Source organism: Saxophila tyrrhenica (assembly GCF_035928015.1).
Source record: "Saxophila tyrrhenica strain CCFEE 5935 chromosome Unknown scaffold_14, whole genome shotgun sequence".
Lineage (NCBI taxonomy): Eukaryota > Fungi > Ascomycota > Dothideomycetes > Mycosphaerellales > Extremaceae > Saxophila > Saxophila tyrrhenica.
The window spans coordinates 245,605-264,275 of record NW_027041746.1 but is presented as its reverse complement, the minus strand read 5'-3'; the positions used below and the strand labels follow the sequence as shown (position 1 = coordinate 264,275).

The 18,671-nt window shown below is 55.3% G+C and overlaps 9 protein-coding genes across 9 annotated transcripts; 5 read left to right on the top strand and 4 right to left on the bottom strand.

Moving 5' to 3' along the window:
- Positions 1 to 87: 87 nt before the first annotated feature.
- On the bottom strand, positions 88 to 1,530 carry LTR77_008410 (uncharacterized protein; the record flags this gene model as incomplete). Its single annotated transcript, XM_064805642.1, has 1 exon — positions 88 to 1,530. The coding sequence occupies one exon, from the start codon at positions 1,528 to 1,530 to the stop codon at positions 88 to 90; it is 1,443 nt and encodes a 480-aa protein (XP_064656102.1).
- Positions 1,531 to 2,132: 602 nt separating this feature from the next.
- RPS1 (ribosomal 40S subunit protein S1B) lies at positions 2,133 to 3,022 on the top strand (the record flags this gene model as incomplete). Its single annotated transcript, XM_064805641.1, has 3 exons — positions 2,133 to 2,254; positions 2,316 to 2,817; positions 2,873 to 3,022. 3 exons carry the CDS (start codon positions 2,133 to 2,135, stop codon positions 3,020 to 3,022), a joined length of 774 nt encoding a protein of 257 aa, XP_064656101.1.
- A 430-nt stretch (positions 3,023 to 3,452) lies between these two features.
- Positions 3,453 to 4,322, top strand: HAM1 (nucleoside triphosphate pyrophosphohydrolase ham1; the record flags this gene model as incomplete). Its single annotated transcript, XM_064805640.1, has 5 exons — positions 3,453 to 3,626; positions 3,727 to 3,800; positions 3,899 to 4,043; positions 4,094 to 4,130; positions 4,192 to 4,322. 5 exons carry the CDS (start codon positions 3,453 to 3,455, stop codon positions 4,320 to 4,322), a joined length of 561 nt encoding a protein of 186 aa, XP_064656100.1.
- Positions 4,323 to 4,376: 54 nt separating this feature from the next.
- Positions 4,377 to 4,985, bottom strand: FAP7 (factor activating pos9; the record flags this gene model as incomplete). Its single annotated transcript, XM_064805639.1, has 1 exon — positions 4,377 to 4,985. The coding sequence occupies one exon, from the start codon at positions 4,983 to 4,985 to the stop codon at positions 4,377 to 4,379; it is 609 nt and encodes a 202-aa protein (XP_064656099.1).
- A 251-nt stretch (positions 4,986 to 5,236) lies between these two features.
- Positions 5,237 to 6,273, top strand: LTR77_008406 (uncharacterized protein; the record flags this gene model as incomplete). Its single annotated transcript, XM_064805638.1, has 3 exons — positions 5,237 to 5,468; positions 5,533 to 6,186; positions 6,242 to 6,273. The coding sequence occupies 3 exons, from the start codon at positions 5,237 to 5,239 to the stop codon at positions 6,271 to 6,273; spliced, it is 918 nt and encodes a 305-aa protein (XP_064656098.1).
- An 801-nt stretch (positions 6,274 to 7,074) lies between these two features.
- Positions 7,075 to 8,602, top strand: LTR77_008405 (uncharacterized protein; the record flags this gene model as incomplete). Its single annotated transcript, XM_064805637.1, has 2 exons — positions 7,075 to 7,711; positions 7,767 to 8,602. The coding sequence occupies 2 exons, from the start codon at positions 7,075 to 7,077 to the stop codon at positions 8,600 to 8,602; spliced, it is 1,473 nt and encodes a 490-aa protein (XP_064656097.1).
- Positions 8,603 to 9,002: 400 nt separating this feature from the next.
- Positions 9,003 to 9,806, bottom strand: LTR77_008404 (uncharacterized protein; the record flags this gene model as incomplete). The annotated part of the gene is given in 2 exon segments (XM_064805636.1): positions 9,003 to 9,609; positions 9,625 to 9,806. 2 exon segments carry the CDS (start codon positions 9,804 to 9,806, stop codon positions 9,003 to 9,005), a joined length of 789 nt encoding a protein of 262 aa, XP_064656096.1.
- Positions 9,807 to 10,309: 503 nt separating this feature from the next.
- On the bottom strand, positions 10,310 to 12,256 carry LTR77_008403 (uncharacterized protein; the record flags this gene model as incomplete). The annotated part of the gene is made up of 2 exons (XM_064805635.1): positions 10,310 to 12,159; positions 12,211 to 12,256. 2 exons carry the CDS (start codon positions 12,254 to 12,256, stop codon positions 10,310 to 10,312), a joined length of 1,896 nt encoding a protein of 631 aa, XP_064656095.1.
- A 370-nt stretch (positions 12,257 to 12,626) lies between these two features.
- GCN2 (eukaryotic translation initiation factor 2-alpha kinase) lies at positions 12,627 to 17,891 on the top strand (the record flags this gene model as incomplete). The annotated part of the gene is made up of 4 exons (XM_064805634.1): positions 12,627 to 14,611; positions 14,999 to 15,226; positions 15,343 to 15,801; positions 15,899 to 17,891. 4 exons carry the CDS (start codon positions 12,627 to 12,629, stop codon positions 17,889 to 17,891), a joined length of 4,665 nt encoding a protein of 1,554 aa, XP_064656094.1.
- Positions 17,892 to 18,671: the final 780 nt, after the last annotated feature.

Here is an 18,671-nt window from a genome sequence, read left to right as displayed (position 1 = left end):
GGTGTTGTCACGTTGTCCAATGTTCACATCCTCTGACATGTGGAATTCCTTCTGCAATGCTTGCCTGACCACGACCGACCGACGGGCTCAAACATCGAGTGTGTTGCGACCGTAGCCGTCCATAGCGCGTCTCAAGCTCTCGACCTGGTCTATGGCCTTTGCTTTCCACTCACTGTATGGCCGGGCTGTAGACTTTCCATCAGGATCTGGCAACATCGCATTCTGAGCCTCATACATGCGTAGGTCCCGAAGAATCTTCCAAGACCGCGCCAAGGCGTACTGTCGAGCAATACTGGGTATCAGTGTCCATTGACTGGGATTTTCCATATAACAGCGTGCCAGGATATCGTGGTAGAGTTTACGACTTCTATGCTCTCCCCAGAAGAGACGACTACTCTCCGTCAAGAGTAGAGCGACCACTGCATCGTCCGGAGCAAGATCCAATGCTGCCATGAGCGCATAGATGAAATTCGGTATCAATGAGCCCAGTGGGTATCTCCAGTAGGGGTTCATAACATCCCCAACGCCCATTCCGTTCGGCACGTTTTCCAAATAGAATTCGACCAGAATGAACATGAACAGGTCTGACACTGACATGTCGTAGTCAGGCCGCAGGCGGCTACGGCCAAGGCCAAGGAGCCCGAATACAGCATCGTGACGTACTGAGAATGCATTCGAGTGAAACGTCCCTAGAAGTCTGCCTATGGGTTCCTTAGCAGAGTCGTCATCCTCACCCAACATGTTGTGTCGCCGGTAGAGAACTTTTGACACTTTGTCAATCACTCTCGCAACGCGGTCGTCTTCAGTTTCCTGCTGGGAAGGCGGAAGTACGCGCGGGAATACGATGTCCTTTTCCGATATCGTCCGTTTTCTACCAGGAAAGAGGCTGAAGTCTAGCAGGATTCGTTGCTCTGGCATCACCAAGGATCCACATTGCAAGGTCAGCCTTCGCGCCAGTACCACTTCTTGCACAATCCAGAGTTGCAGCCAATAGCTTGGTCGTGCGAAGGTGTCTTGCATCCGCTTCGCGTGCAACAGCGCTTCCGAGTCAAGTGCTGCCATCCTGTTGAGCAGTACCTGGTCAGCCATTGCTCGCCATTGGGATAATGACTCTCCGTCGATAGCAGGATTCGGACCCAGCCACGCCACAACCTGTTCGGCGCAACGATAGACATCGCCCATTAAAGACACCTGCGTGCTCCTTTCGTCGTTATCGGCCTGGTTGATGCAGAGAGCGTCGATAAAGATCCACTGAGATGCATCCGACTGGGCTGATCTCTCCTGGAGGTAGGCAAACAAGTTGGGCCGTACCGCGAAGGGTTGGCCATTCAATAGGATAGTGTGACCGGGTGGTTCCTTCGTCCAGGAGTAAGACAGGGCCGTATACGCTGGGGTGTCGTCCAGAGAGACTGCGCTCAGCTCGCAGCAGATGGTTTCAGCTGAGCTGTCATGTGGTATGAGCTTCACCAAGCGGATCTGTCTTTTGCTGGCGTCTAAAGAGGGGTAGACATTGCTGGGGGCCTTTGACATGTCGAACAACAGCTTTTGATTCGGGGTCGGTGCCGCTGCAGAGTATGAATTAAAGGTAAGGCATGGTTCGTCCGTTGCAAGAAGAGACAAGGCTGAGGAGCTGCAGACGAGGTGGCGGTGGCTCCCGGAGGCTCACGAGCACCATGTACACTGTAATTCACGCACGTTCCTCTGCAGTATACGCGAGGATTGCGCCATCCTGGCTGTTATCTTGACTAGCCAGCACCAACGCCTATTTCTTCAGGTTGCTGTGAGGCTGGCAGGCCATGGCTGCGGTTGTCCGAAGCCCGGCACTCCCATGGAAGTCTGCACTGTGCCATTACCGCCTCGTGGGCATCATATTTCTACATCTCCGGTCGAAGCTGCGGCCATCAATGCGTTTCTGAAAGCTGTGAAGTCGAAGGGACTTCAGGTTATTGAGGTCTGACATGTGAGAGCGTCTTAAGTCTTGGCTCAACCACGACTTTAGCCAACCACCTGGAATTTCGCGCCAAGCAACAGCTGCCGCACCGCCGCTTCGAATTAATCTTCGAAGGTTGCGCACACGACAGACGACCGACAACGACACCAATCTCCTCCCTTTCCTGCACAACACCGCCATCATGGCCGTAGGAAAGAACAAAAGATTGTCAAAGGGCAAGAAGGGCTTGAAGAAGAAGGTCGACCCATTCGCGAGGAAGGACTGGTTCAACATCAAGGCCCCATCCACCTTCGCCATCCGAGAGTACGATTGAGCCTTCGATGCAGCAAAAGAAGGCTGGCAAATGATACTAACAGCCTGACAGTGTCGGCAAGACGCTCGTGAACCGCACGACCGGTCTCAAGAACGCCAACGACGCCCTCAAAGGCCGCATCCTCGAAGTCTCGCTCGCCGACCTGCAAAAGGACGAAGACCACTCCTTCCGCAAGGTCAAGCTGCGCATCGACGAGGTCCAGGGCAAGAACTGCCTCACCAACTTCCACGGCCTCGACTTCACCTCCGACAAGCTGCGCTCGCTGGTCCGCAAGTGGCAGACTCTGATCGAGGCCAACGCCGTCATCAAGACCACCGACGACTACCTGCTACGTCTGTTCTGCATCGCGTTCACCAAGAGGAGGCCTAATCAGATCAAGAAGACTACGTATGCGCGGTCGTCGCAGGTGCGCGCGATCAGGAAGAAGATGGTGGACATCATGCAGAAGGAGGCATCGGCATGCTCGCTCAGCCAGCTTACCACCAAGCTCATTCCCGAGGTGATTGGGCGTGAGATTGAGAAGAGCACGCAGGGCATCTACCCGCTGCAGAACGTATGTTGCGTACACGTCGAGAACACCGTAAAGGTTAGAGGCTAATATGATTCAGGTCCACGTCCGCAAGGTGAAGCTGCTCAAGGCACCCAAGTTCGATCTCGGCAACCTCCTCTCGCTCCACGGCGAGTCCTCCACCGACGACTCCGGCCAGAAGGTTGAGGGCAACAAGGAGTTCAAGGAGCAGGTGCTGGAGACTGTGTAGAGTGGTTAAGGCTATGGTGTGGCATTGGGGAGAGCATTCGTCTTGTCATGCATGATGGACGGGCATTGCTAGGGTTTCAGCGTAGACTCATGCTCTCCAAGATCTTAGCTGCGTGATCGAAAGAAACTTACCAAGCACACTCTGTACATTGGCTTTGCCCAGAAGTGTGGCGTGACGTGATCTTTGACTCTGCGATGCGACCTCAACCCAAGTCGGCCATCGCGGCCAGCATGTCCATGTAGCACTTGAATGACTGTTCTGTGATAGAAGTCTCAGTTACCGCACCTATAAAAGATTAATCGAACGTCTAGTTAGAGAAGACTTTGTAGACTACATGTAATAGACCACTTCCTTCCGCGTTCCATCACCACCACCATCCACTTCATCACCCCATATCCTTGACACCCCATCTTCCTGAAGAAAAGCCACCATGGCGCCCACCCACCTCAACTTCATCACAGGCAACGCGAAGAAACTCGCCGAAGTCCGCGCCATCCTCTCCGCCACGCCCGTGGAACTACGAAGTCAGAATTTGGATTTACCGGAGTTGCAGGGGACGATTGAGGAGATTAGTCGGGACAAGTGTGGGAGGGCTGCTGATATTGTACGTACATCTACCTCTCAAACAACGAAAGGAGGAAGATTGAGCTTGGGGAGGGAGGAGGGAGACTGGGGATTCGGGTAGAATGCTAATGGTCGAACAGGTGAAAGGACCCGTGCTGGTAGAGGATACGTGCTTGTGCTTTGATGCTTTTGATGAGTTGCCTGGGCCTTATGTGTATGTACTGCATCCCTCCTCCCTAAATATCATTTTCCATCCGTCTCTACCTCCTCTGCGACTGTTTGGGGGCGATATGGCTGATGGGTGGTGGACAGCAAATGGTTCCTCAAAGCCCTCGGCGTACAGCAGTTCCACAAGCTGCTGGCGGGTTTCGAGGATAAGAGCGCGCAGGCCGTGTGCACGTTTGCTTATTGTGAGGGGCCGGGGAAGGACGTGTTGATCTTCCAGGGGCGGACGCAGGTGATTATGGTGTCAATCGAGCGTGGCGGTTGGGTGCTGATGAGTTGCAGGGCAAGATTGTTGAGGCGAGAGGACCGACTGATTTTGGTGAGTCTTCTGCTGAGAGCGTGGTCTCTCAAGAGCCGAAAGTCGCTGACCGCTCGAACAGGATGGGACGCGTGCTTCGAGTACGAAGGCCAGACGTACGCTGAGATGCGCGGCGAGGAGAAGAACCAGATCTCGCATCGGGGCAAGGCGCTCGAGAAGCTGAAGGACTGGCTGAAGCAGGAAGCAGCATGATCGAATCCACCTCCCAAAGCAGCCGAGATAGACATCGACCGCACCACCACTCTCTCACCCATGCAAGAACATCGGATCATCCTCGTCCTTCTTCCCACCCTCCCCTTTCGCCTCCACCCCGCCCTCCTTCCCATTATCCCTCTTCCAACTCCTGATCCACTCCTCAATCCTCTCCACATTCCCATCCACATCCTCCGCCTTCTCGCTCCGCAACTCCACCACCATCTCCCCCTCATAAGCGTCCCGCGCCTCCTGCACCAACACCTCCATAATCTCACAGTCCAGATTCTCCTGCAGCTTCTTCTCCCCGTAACCCCGCGCCTTCAACCGATCGTACAGGATCTGATTGTCACACCTTATTACGGCGACGAGATCTATCTGCCGCGGGGGAAAGAGGTCGCAGGCGTGCCAGTCGATGATCTGGCCGCCGTCTTCGAGGTCGTTTTCGATTACATCCAACAGGCGGTCTTCGTCGACTATCTTGGTATTGGGATCGTTTCCGTCGTTGGAAGCTTCGCCGATGGAGTGTTTTTTGACTACGTCGTTGATGTTGAGGTGGTGCAGGCCGGTTTTGGAGGCGAGGGCTTCGCAGTGGGTGGACTTGCCGACGCCTGGGGTGCCGGTTATGATGATGTTGGGGTCGGAGCGGGTTACGGAAGGCATTTTGCGGGTTGTTCTGGTGGTGCTGTATGGGCGGAGGTGGTGTAGGGGTCGTTGAAGGGCGCGGCGCAAGTTGGTGGTGAGCATGTGAAGGTGGAAGGTGTGACGTAGCGCAGTTGAAGTTTTGGGAGCTCTTCAGCCCTATGGCTATGTTGATCAATAGTCGCAACAAGACCCTCTCTCCTCCTACCACAACTACACTCCTTTGACCTTGTACGGTTGAGAAGGACGGGGACGACTCGTTACGAACGGCAATGCTCGCGCGAAGAGCGCTTCCACGCCTCCAGCAATGCCACAGACTTGTCCCATTTCTGTACATCCGGCTTTACTCGACCACAAAGCTCAGCAATGGCATAACACTGGCCTACGACCTCCACGAGCCAGCAAAGAAAGCTGAGCGTGGCCTACGAGACCTCCGCGAAAATGCTCCTCCCATCGTCTTCCTCCACGGCCTCTTCGGCTCCAAGAAGAACAACAGGAGTATGAGTAAGTACGTTCTCTGCTGTTATACCCAACCTATCCGCATCCTAACGACACCACAGAGTCCTAGCCCGCGACCTCAACCGCCCCGTCTACGCCCTCGACCTCCGCAACCACGGCGACTCCTCCCACGACCCGCGCCATGACTACAACGCACTCGCCGAAGACCTCGAGCTCTTCCTCCAACATCACAAACTCACCCGCCCGACTTTAATCGGCCACTCCATGGGCGCCAAAACCGTCATGACCCTCGCCCTTCGCAACCGCGTGCCCATCGCCAACCTCATCCCCATCGACAACGCGCCGGTAGACGCAGCGCTCCATCGGGACTTCATAAAGTACACTCAAGGCATGCGCAAGATCGACGAAACCACTATACACCGCCAGAGCGACGCAGACGCCATCCTCAAAGACTACGAAGAGAGCATCTCGATCCGGCAATTCCTGCTCGGCAACCTCGTGCGCCAGCCAGACGGGACGCAGAAATGGCAGATCCCGATTAAGATCTTAACGAATGCCCTGGACAACATGGCGGATTTCCCGTTCAAGGACCCGGAGGAGGCGAGGTGGGAGGGGCCGGTGTTGGTGGTGAGGGGGACGAAGAGCCATTATGTGGCGGATGAGATGTTGCCGGTGCTGGGGAGATTTTTCCCGAAGTTCGAGTTGGCGGATGTGGAGAGTGGGCATTGGGTTACTTCGGAGAAACCGGAGGAGTTTAGGAAAGGTGAGTCCCTAAAACCCAGCCATGATGGGAGACGTAGGTCGCTAACGTGGTGTAGCGGTGGTGGAATGGTTACAGGACAAGGAGTGATCGATATATCTTTCACTTTCCACGATGAGGCTCGTATGCGAAGACCCGAGTGTGTCCAGACCAGATGAACATACCGGTCAGTCATACAGGCCAGGATCTCAGAGCCGATGAGAACGGCATTGAGAATCGTGACACCGCGACTGCGTCTAGCAGACGAGACCCGGGACGACTTGACGTTCAGCTGCGGATGTCGACGATCTCTCCGCCTTGCCATCATCACCTCTAAGAGCATTGGAGTGTGTCGGATAAACTACGGTCGTCCGTTCGTCTGCATTCTCTCGGCCTGCTTACCCCACTCTGTCATAGTTTTTACGCATCTCTTAATTGTTCCAGCTACTCAGCAACGTTGCCTTGCCCAGCAGAGCCTATACCTTACTAGCTGTTGTTCAAGATATTGACTGCCGGCTTACCGTGCTGTCAGTCTTCGACAAGCTACTTTTTTGCTCGCTACTGTGCCCCTCAATTGGGCAAGACGCAGTGGGCTAGCGCTTTGATAAGGTCGAAACTCCACTTCTTCCTCCAACTCCACCGACAGCTTCGCGGACCTGCGGCCATGTGGGCGGATTACTGCGCGGTCTACTGCTGCTGCTGCTTGCCAATGGCTGTCAATGGCTGCTGTGCGCTCCGAAGACGGACCGCCTCGAGAGCTTCGAGACGATCGGCCGGCCAGCATGCTGTAGCTGTCGCCGACGACGGCACTGTTCGGGGAGCTCTACGGTAGGCATTTCGTACTCTACATATCTTTCCTGCGTCTGCCACCTTCCACCCTCCGTGGGCTTTCCACAACATCCCATAAGAAACATGTACACCCTCCCCATTCTCGCCCTAGCGGCAGCGCTGCCCACAGCTCTATCCCAAAGCTCCAACTCCGAAACCATCCTCGGCGTCTACATGTTCCACCGCCACGGCGACCGCACAGCCAAGATCACCGCGCCCGCCAACCTCACCGACCTGGGCTACCGTCAAGTCTACGACTCCGGCTCCTACTACCGCAGCCGGTACATTGACTCGGGCGCCGACTTCCGCATCAGCGGGATTAACCCGGATGCCGTCCTGCAGTCGCAGCTCCAGGTCTCGTCGCCCATTGATGATGTGCTGCAGAATAGCGCTACGGGGTTCTTGCAGGCTCTCTACCCGCCTGTCGGCAGTGAGCTGGACGCTGAGGAATTGAGGAATGGCAGTACTGTCACCGCGCCGATGCAGGGGTATCAGCTCATCCCGATCGGTGTGGCGGAGAGTGGCACCGGGAGTGAGGATAGTACGTGGTTGCAAGGGACCAGCGACTGCGCGAAGGCGGAAGTTAGTTCGAATGAGTATTTCGTGTCCGACGAGTATAGGCGATTATACGACTCGACGCGGGACTTCTACCGGAACTTGTTGCCTGTGATCAGTGGGATGTTCTCCGAAGACGATGCCACATTCGAGAACGCCTACGAGAGTAAGTCAAGCCCATCCCTCTCCCATCGCTTCTCCCATGCTAACACCCGATCTAGTCTGGGACTACATCAACGTCGCCACGATCCACAACAACACCATCCCCTCCGCCTCCCTCCTGACCGACCGGACGCTCTTCCAACTCCGCACCCTCGCCGACGCCCAACAATTCGCCCTCGCCTACAACGCCAGCACGCCCATCCGCGCCGTGACCGGCATGACCCTCGCGGCCCAAATCACCCAGTTCCTCAACGACTCCCTCTCCACCGCCGGCTCCTTCTCCGGCCAGAGGCTCGGCATTCAATTTGGCGCCTACGCGACTTTTGCTTCTTTCTTCGGGCTCGCTCAATTGCCGGAGGTCAATGAGGATTTCACTGGTGTAACTGATTATGCCTCTAGTATGGTGTTTGAGATGTTCACCAACGCTTCCAAGACGGACTATTCGCCTGAGGATGTGTTTGTGCGGTTCCTCTATCATAACGGTACGGCGAGCGAGAGTGACCCGCCAACTGAGTACCCGCTTTTCGGGACTGGGGAGAATGCACTGGCCTGGAATGACTTCATGGAAAACATGAATGCCTTCTCACTCGGGGATACGGGCGCCTGGTGTACGGCGTGCGGGAACTCTACTGGGGAGTGTGCGGCTTACGTCAATGACAACAACGACGATGGCAGCAGCGCTGGCTCGGCACTGTCCAGCGAGGAGAGCACGGGGTGTTCGAACGGCGTCAGTCCAGCTGTGAACGGAGTCATCGGCGCTATGGTTACTCTTGCTGTTGTGCTGGGGCTGGAGGCTTTGGTACTGGTGGTGTTTGGCTTGCGGGTGGTGAGCAAGAAGAGGCTTGCGCAGGGGGCGGGTAGAGTGGTGGGTGGTGGGGAGGAGATGAAGGGGTAGATGATGTGGGAGAACGAGCACTCCTCAAAGGCAGCGGAGAAGCTAAGGCGGTTGATGAGTAGTAGGCGACGATGAAAGAGGCGGCCTGTCATCTGCTGGTGGAGGCGAGAGAGAGGGCAGATGGGCGGTTGGTGATTGACTACGTTCTGTAGTAGTCGGGGCCAGGAGGTGTAGTGTATCATGAATCAGCAATGAGCAATGAAGTGTCTATTCGTATGTGACAGCCGCTCATGATCCCTGCCAGTCTGATGACATATATCCTGTATCGCAACAACTCCAACGAAGACGTGTAGGATGCCATAAGCATACATTCCCTTCAAAAACACAGACTTTTTCTCCAAGACACGTTGTTCCTGCAACACCGCGCCAACCCAAATCCAGCCCCATCACGCAGACCCCATCACCAGTACCACTCGCTGTCTCTCCTAAGATACACCCGTCTAGCCTTCCAATACCGTTTCCAACTATGTCCACGGGACCCTCCTAACCATTTCCCAAACGCAGTAGAAAGCTCCTGCATATACACATACCCTTCCGAGTCCACCTTAGACGAGCACGGCCAAAGTGCGTCCAAAGGCACCACCCTCACGCTCCGGCAAGGAGGTAGGTGTCGCAGGAGTCGCAGAATCCACTTGACGACCGGGATCTCCCTGCCTCCGTGTGACATGGTGGCGAGGAAGCTTGCTTTCTCCCCCTTGTAGAAGGCGTACTCGCGCAATTCCTCGGTCCAGAAGGGATGTTTGTACTTGGGCTCGTCGCGGAACCGTATTGTGATGTCCTGTAGGTTGTCGTAGCGGGCGAGGTAGTTTGCAACCTTGCCAACCTGAGCGCGCAACGGCCTTACTTCGTCTTTGGTCGCTTCGTGTCTGCTCAGCAGATCTGGCCTCCCATCATCGTGGCGCTCGTAGTAATCGATAAAGATCTCAACCTTCCGCAACCTGTCGAACAGAATCCGGCGCGGTGGTATCGAGAGCTTTAGTGTGATGACCAGACGGACGCCGCACCGCCTTCAGCACCAGAACGAAAGCTCTGAACGCAGTCTCGGATCGGCTGAGTTGACTGCGTGAGCTATGGCTTCGAGAGACGATGGACACCATCGTCCTTCCTTGAACGTATGGAGCCGATCCGAAGGGATGATTTCGTCGTAGATCATTTGTCGTAGCTCGAGTGGGAGGTCGAAGAATCCTGTCTTCGCGGTCGGCATGGCTTCTGATGTGCGTAAATTGTATAGCATGGTGAATCGTGGTGAGTACGTTGAAGACGATGGCTGTCCAGCGTCTGGTAGGTCTCGAAGTGGTATCTAATGCGAACAAGGCAGCCGTACTTACCAGCAACGAGCGTAGCGCGTATTTATATATCTTACCTGATATGCCTAGCAATCGACTCATCGCATGCGTTGCGTAGAAGTTATTTGAGCCTACCTAGTTGCGGGAGAGTTGATTGATCACATATAGTAGGCGTAGAACTTAAATGATTGTTCAAGGTGCACTGACCAATAGTAACTCCTCATGTTTCTATGCTGACCTTTCCTTGCCCTTCCGTTGGTACACGACTCGTGTGCGCGTCGCTGCTTATCAGAATACAGCGACTGCATTCTTACTGTTGACTGTTCTTCCAGAGATATCCTCCAACACCTTGCTAACAAACCCAAGAAACGTAAGCATAAAGTCGGTACAATGTTACAAGTCGAATGAGCGTGTAGTGGTGTCATGTCGCAACTCTCCCTCTCGCGTTGATCCGCGCGCGCGCTGCCTCAAGTCGTTCTGCGTTGGCGTCCTTCCCATTCTTCCCAACCGTGTTACCGCTTCTCTTACTTGGCTGAGGAGCGTTGTTGTAGGACGTCCACATCGCCGAAGGCTTCATGCCCGGATCGTGAGGAGGCGGAAGTGGCTTGGACGGAGCCGAAGTTGGTGACACGTTCTCCTTCGTATTGATGGCGGGTTGCACCGGTCGCAAAGGGGGTGCGTCGCGAGGGCCAGCCGGAGCGGCGCCACGTCTTGGTGGTGGTGGCAGGACTTTCGCTTGAGGTTCGAACGGGCTGGATTCGGGAACTGGTATGGACAGGTCGGTGTCGCCGGCGTCCTCGATGACTTTTGCGCGTTCTATAGTCGAGCTGGGCTCCGGGTGCTTTGGGACGATTGGGTCACCTGCAGGTGAGGGCAGGTCGGGTAGTCGTCTTTTGTCAACCTTCCCTTCCGAGCCATCAGGTGATGTCGACTCTTCGACACTGGGTTGCGCATAGCGGTCACTCTCAGAAGGCTTCGGCGCAAAGTCTCGGTCATCGCCTCGGCCATTGGCAAGCGTGTTAACGTCCAGAGTCTGCAGAGCGGTAGCTCGGGGTGTCTCTTCCACTTTGTCCTCATCTTTGGGCCTCTGAGCTTTTCGCTCAGACTTGCGGTGAGAGACTGGACTGGGCGAGCCAAAAGACTGCGCCCAAATGTCGTCGGCTGCTTTCGGTTGGCTTGGCTCTGGCTTGGACTTCACCCGAGCCCTCAGCGTCTGCAGGTCCATACGTGGCCTATTGGATGATTTGGATGGGTTGTATGGTTCGGACGGCCGCTGCACTGGGTCGGGCTGGGCATCAACCACGGCATGCTCTTCCCGCTGAGAAGAGTTTGTTCTCTGCAGGGGCACCAGCGATCCTGTATCAGCACTCGATGGCCGAGCAGAATCTTTCCTGCCAAAGTGCCGCTTCAACATGGCGATCTCTTCAGCTCTAGCCTCGGACTCTTTTCGGCTCGAAGAGAGCTGATCGTGGAGGTCTTTCATCAAAGCTGAAAATTCGTCCATCTTCGCTTCGAGCGTCTCAACTTTCTTGCGTTCCTGCTCCAGATCGTCCGACAGCTCGGTGCACTCAAAATCTTTTGCCATCGCGAAGCTTTTGGCGGCACGCTGTTTGGTAACGAGCTTCTTAACCTCACGCTGCGTATTTGTGCGGTAGATGTCGTATTCGCGCTTCCAGTATTTGCCAGACTCTGTCTTTGGGTCCTCGAACTCCGCCGGAACGTCGATCGGATCTTCAGCGGCCTTGCGAGCCCTCTTCTCAGCCTTGGGTTTCCGTTTTCTTGATTCGTCACGTGCTTGTTCCAACGCTTCTGTGAGCTTGCCGCGTCCGCGCCGTTTCTCGGGTTGCTCATCCTCAAGATCGCTTTCGTTCGCTAAAGCCTCGCCCGCACCTTCCTCGGCAGGGCTGTCGTTCAACGGTCTCTTCTGCTCGTTATCGAAGATATGGTCGCCAAAAGTCACGTTCTTTTTTCTTGCTGCGGCTGTACCAGGCGTGAGAAGGATGCCCTTGGTTGGCGAAGCCAATGGTTCTGGCGGATCGGCCGGCCGCTGTCTGGCTAATGTTTGCGCATCGCTGGCGCTCTTTGGCCTGGTCATACCAGGTCTCGCCGCCTTGTTGTCGCCGTTGCGGGGCCTTCCGTTCTCTGAGGAGTTTCTACGCGGCTTTGGCTGTACTGTTTGCGGCGTGCCAAAGATTGCGTGCTTGAAGGCGCGTACCGCGAAGACGGGCGCTGGGGTCTCTGGTGGTTCGGCGTAGCCTGTCGTGTCTGGGTCTGTCCCGTGTCAGTACATGGTGTTGCTTATGCGGCGTTGTGTTGTCCGACCTGTCAGTCCCCCAGGCTGCTTCGCCCCAGCCAGCCAGTGCAGCATCTCGTCGACGTCGTACGTTGTCCAGTGCTATACCATACTTCAGCAATGAACGATACAGTGCAGTCCAATGGTTGTTGCACTGCAATCCAGTGTTGAAGATAAGGACAAGGCGATGTCGCGAAGTTGTAAACAATGCCCGCGCAGAGTTCCCCGCGATGCGACCAAGCTAGGATAGATTGAGAGCAGCGCCAACCTTAACGAAATGCTTGTGCTGCACGAAGATCAACCAATCTCGAAGAGTCACAAACATACCAACCAATCTCAACCTCGCATTTGATAAGCATGGAGGCTTGGTAAAGACATGCGGCTGCTCCTGCAGCTGTGTGTAGCGTCCGCAATTCTCCGCCTGGAGGCGTAAGAACAAAACCACATGGCGCCGAAAGCACGCAAACACACCACTGCCAATATTGGAGAAACCAGAAAACCACAGGTAGATACTATCGACTACAACGAGGTCCAGAACGATGAGGTTCAAGCGCTGGAAGCCATTTTCGGGGAGGACTTCGAGGCTGTCGAGGTCAAGGGAGCCTGGAGCAAGACCACAGACCGGAGCTTTAGGTTGAAGATCCGGCCGTCTGATGAGAACGAGGGCGTGTTGACGTTGACAGTCCGTTTGACGGCGACATATCCAAAGACGGTGCCTTTGCTGCTGATCGAGGGCCTGGATGGCTACCATGACCGGACGCAGAAGCGGATCAACGCTATTCTCGCCACCCGCCCAAAGCAACTGCTGGGAGAGGCTATGATTTATGATATTACGAACGACATCAACGATGCGTTGGAAGATGCTGTCAGAGCCAAGCAGGAGGGAACACTCCCAAGCCTGGAGGATGAGCGGGCGACTGCTGAACAGGCCTCGACTGCTATGGCGCAAGAAGCAGAAGAAGCAGAAGCCCGACAGGCTCAGGAAGCAAAGGACGAGGAAGATCGGATGCTCAAACAGATGGTCGATGACGAGATCCACCGACGAGAGTCACGCAAGGTCTCCAAACCCGTCGAGGCTGAACAACCAGCTGCGAATGTTGACCAAGATGTTTTGACATTTGATACGCCCGCCTTCATGCAAGTGGGATCAGAAAGGGTAGCTTTTACTAAGGTATCGCTTCTGACTCAGCTGTCCCAATCTCGCGACCGTAAAGAGCACCTTGCCAAGCCCATCTCCAGCATCGCTCAGTCTTTCCTGGTCGCTGTCAAGCGTCTGACATTCCAGCGTAGCCGCGGAGAAGTCATGGAGCTGGAAGAACTGCTTGCCACCGTAAACAAGCTCCAACATCCTGGTCTACTCAATGTTCTCGCCTACCGTATCGACAGGCTCGAAGCTGCACGCTCCGAGCTCGTTATATGCAACGAGTACGCAGACCGCGGCACGCTCCACGATCTTCTCAGCCTCTGTACTCTCCAAGCCAGCAAGGCCCGTCAATTCACTGTGGAGATACTTGAGGCGCTAGACTACTTGCACCGGAACGGAGTAGCCCACGGCTGCCTGACGTCCAAGACCGTTGCACTTGTCGGCAGGCCTGCCGTCTCGCCGAAGCTGACCGACTTTGGCTATGCTGCGACGTTCCATACCCTTGAAGACCTCCCTTCCGGATGGAGAGCACCTGAGAGCCAGCAAGACTCCACTACTACTGTCCAGCGGAAGTCTGATATCTGGGCTCTCGGCGTCTTGGTTGCGCAGCTTTTCCTTGGTCTCGAAGTGACAGAGCAACATAGCTCCCCACAGGTCATGCTTGGGCGGCTTGAACTCTCTGACTCTTTCGGAGAGTTCCTCCAGAAGATGTTCAACAAGGAGCCGAAGAAGAGGCCATCGCCGTTCGATCTGCTTCCGGCGGAGTTTCTCCGTACCAGCGATAGCGTGATGGCAGAAGATCAGTTCTCCGCGCCGACAACAACTCGCGAGCGCTCAGGCAGCTCGTTCTTTGCCTCTCCCGTCAAGCGCCGCTCGAGACATAACTCTTCCAGCGCCTTCGAGCCGGCTGTCTCCCGGTATGCGTCAGACTTCACCGAGCTTGGCCGCTTGGGCAAAGGCGGGTTCGGAGAAGTAGTCAAAGCACGTAATAAGCTGGATGGCGGTGTATATGCAGTCAAAAAGATCAAACAGGCTCCAAATCTGCTTGATCAAGTCATCTCCGAAGTCATGGTTCTCAATCGACTCAACCACCCCTACGTGGTGCGCTACTTCTCCACTTGGATCGAGGAAAACAATTCTGTCTTCTCCATCATGGAGGACTCTACGACTGAGACTGAGACGGCTACTGAGACCATCACAAATGATGGGGACGAGGAGAACGAGGAAGAGCCTGGCATGGACTTTGGCTATAGCACTGGGGGGCTGGACTTTGTGAGCTCCACTGGGTAAGTCAGACCTCCAAGGATCGGAGGCTTCTCCAAGAAGCGGACAAGTTTCAAATACTTTGCGACGCTCTGTGACCTTTTCAGCTTTGCCCAGATCTTCGAGAGCTTTGCCAACCCTGCTCTCCATTGCTTGGACTCGCAGTGGTGAACATGGGCTGGCAGGCATCTCGAAGAAAACGTCGGGTGCTCGTAGTCTCAGCGGTTCCCATATGGCTTGATCGTGTCTCGGAGAACCTTCCAAACCCTGTCGTCTTCACCTCCATTAGATCGAGGGACGGATGGGTTCTCCGAGACGCCACCAGAGACAGAATACCATGTAGCGCTCGAAAGCCTTTTCGTGTTTGTTCAGCTTTCGGAGAAGACACCCGCTGACTCCTCTCACTCTAGATATTCGCAAGTCGAGTTCGGCGAGGACTCGGAAGAAGGTGACTCTGACGCCGTGGACGACGAGGAGGACGACGATAGAGCACCTTCTCCGCGCCCGGATGGAGCCGGACCCTCAGATGAGGTTTCGGACGCTCCTGGCCGTCGGCTTCGCCACTCGAGAACAGATTCTCGTCGAGGCGCCTCGACGCTGTACATCCAGATGGAGTACTGTGAGCGTCAGACTCTGAGGTCAGTATCCATGACATGTTCTCCGAGGCAGCAGCAAGCTGTGAGCACTACATAGCTCCCCCTGGGAACCTTAAAAAGTCGTTCCGACACTCGAGACGTCTGCTGACGTTCTACAGGGATCTGATACGAAAGCAGATGGGCTCTGATGACTCTTGGCGGTACATAAGACAGATTACCGAAGGTCTGGCCCATATCCATAGCCACGGCATCATCCACCGCGACCTCAAGCCGGACAACATCTTCATGGACATAGCCGGCAACCCAAAGATAGGGGACTTCGGTCTGGCCACCACTGCACTCCAGCATCAGGTCGCCGTCCCCACCATGAGTGGACACAGTGGTGGTGATATGACCCGCAGTGTGGGCACGACACTATATGTGGCGCCGGAGATCCGCTCAGCAGCCAACACGAGCTACAACGACAAGGTCGACATGTTCTCCATGGGCGTGATTTTCTACGAGATGTGCGAGACGTTCAGTACGGCCATGGAGAGGATTCGCGCGCTGGAGAAGGTGCGCCAGAACCAATTGCCAGCCGCCTTCCAAGCCCAGGGCGAGAAAGCCGGTCAGGGAAGGTAAGCTTCTCCAAGACAAATTCTAGGGCTGAGCAGCGTTCTGATACCCTTTGAATCCATTCTTCGCTCGGAGAAACATGCTAATCCTTCTCTAAAGGCTCATCTCCTGCCTTGTCTCCCACAAGCCAAGCGAACGGCCTAGCAGCACGGAACTCCTGCGCAGCGACATGCTTCCTGTCAAGATCGAGGACGAAACAATCCGACAAGCTTTGGGCGGTCTGTCTGACCCGAGATCACCATATCACCAGAAGATGATGTCGGCGTTGTTCTCTCACGACTCGGTCAACTCTAACAGAGTGAAGGCCATGGCTTGGGATGCTCGCGTTCCCGGTACCATGGATGATGCAAAGCGGCTTCGTCTCAGAAGCATCGCCAGACAATCATTCGAAACGGTCTTCCGCCGCCACGGTGCGGAAGAAGCCCGCAGGCACAGCATCTTCCCACGATCAGACTACTACGCCAATACAAACGTCGTCCAGCTGCTCGATGCTTCTGGCAACCTCCTACAGCTGCCTTACGACCTCACATTGCCATATGCACGACAGCTGGGCAAGCACACCTCCACAGATGTACGGTGCAGCTACACCTTCGGTAATGCCTACCGGGACGCCTTCACTGGAGGACCTCCCAGAGTCAGTGAGGAGGTCGACTTCGACGTTGTCACTCACAGCGGCGATGAGCAACGCACACTGGACGACGTTGAAGTGCTCAAGGTCATGGACGAACTTGCTTCGGAGATGCCGTCGTTCGCAGCCTCGAACACTATAAGCTTTCATCTGAACGATGCACGGATCTTGAACGCCATCCTGGACTTTTGTCGCGTGCCAGTCGCACAGCAGCCAGCCGTCAAAGAAATCGTCAGCAAGCTGGGCTTTCATCAACATACATGGGCCAAAGTACGGGTGGAGCTGCGCAAGTTCGGTCTACCAGACACGACGCTCGACGACCTCGAGACCTTCGACTTCCGCGATGTGCCTGACAAAGTTTTCACACGGTTGAAGAACCTGCTCGAGAACGCCGCCCCGCGAGTTCGGTCTCGTGTTGAGACTGGCGTAGACCACCTAGACGATATCGTACGCATCGCAGCCGCCTACGGAACGCAGCACAAGCTGTACATCGCACCCCTGGGTAGCGTCAACGCCAAATTCTACGAAGATGACTTTCTCTTCCAATGCGTGTTGGAGCGCAAATCCAACCGCATCGTGATCGCGGCAGGCGGCCGCTACGACAGCTTAGTCAAAGCTCATCGACCACCAGATGTGCGCACTGCTACTCCTGGCGTCGTGGGTGTGGCTATCGGGCTCGATCCGATCATCAACAACATGGCTAAGAGCAGCGAGAACAGTACGAAAAGAGCATTCTTGAAAGATCACGCATCTGAGACATCTACGGCAAAGCGCTGTGATGTTCTCGTACTTGCGGTTGGAAGCGATGCTGTGCACATCGCCGGAGTCAAGCTGGTCACTACCCTGTGGAACAGCGGCATGAGTGCAGAACTCGCCATCACCAGATCTGGCGACACCAAGGACTACAACTTCATCGTCACCGTCAGACACGAAGCATCAAGCACCGTACGCATCTCCAGCGCACACGCCGGAGCCGACGAGACTGATGTGCCAATGACCGGCGTCGTCAGCCACATCCAACAAGAATTTCGCGAGCTCGAATCTAGCAAACCGCGACCGCCCCCCTTGCTACGGCAGCCGAGCCACCAGGAAGTCGAGCGCAAAAGCAACGTACAAGTGCTTATGGCGAGCCGTGGAAGCAAGAAGTCGAATAAGTACCAGATCGTCAGTGACGCCCAGGAGCATTGGTCTCGCAAGCTGGACGCGGCGAAAGACGCACCCATTTTGGCGGTGGAGACCAGAGACGATGTGCTGGATTTGGTCCAGCAGACCCGACTCAGCGACGCAGAGAGCTGGCGCAAAGCGGTGCAGAGCGTACCACTAAACGACCGGCAGTACGTGCAGCAGATACGAGAAATGCTGTCCTCTTGGCGGAAGAAATGGGAGTCGGGCGACGGTATGCGGGAGGCGTGCGTGTTCAATTTCAGGACACACTATGCCGTCATCTACGACGTAGGACTGTGACGAGAGACGAAGAGACGGTTTGTAGCAGCTCGAAAATCGATTCGATTATGAACTACTGATGTTGTGGTGGTTGCGCAGCCCTCAAAGGCAGGCTCGAGACGAGCTTGCCGGTGTTAGAAGTGCTGGTTCCCTTTACTCAAGTTTCGCTCTTCTTCATGCGTTCCTGCAATTGGCGATGATTGCTTCCACATCGATCCCTCTCCCATCTCGCCATAATCGTTGCATGCTCGCACTGTCTGGTTTCCGATCCTTCCTTCAATGCGTAGTGGTGATGTGTCGCGTGATGGGTGTTATGTTGACTCTTCGAGGTCGACAGGAGCGTTCAGGTGACGCGAGAGAGTTTACTTGCTGTAGAAAGTGTCAATGGCATGTCAATGGCAGCGGAAGGAAGGGTGGTAACGGACCTGCGGGCTCTAGTCTTTCTTCTCTTACGCTTCAGCCTCCGGACGCGCTTCTTCCTCCATTTGGCTCTCATCTTGGGCGACTAGTTTCTGTACTCTGTATTAGTATGATAGTTGCTTTGGTGTGGTGGTGTGGGAACATACGGTGCGTGCCTTTGATGATGAGGTTGGATGGTGGAAGCAGGTTTGAAGCTCGAATTCGAGAGCTTGATGATGTGTGCGGGCCCGAGCTCGGCGGGTCGGCCCACTGTGGTCTTGGCTACCGACCTCCGGCATACTTTTCCAAAAGCTCACTGAAGATTTGGCTTCACTGATGAGAATTTGGCTTCACTGAAGATTTGGCTTTCACATACTGTACAAAGAGTGTGGGGAATGTCAG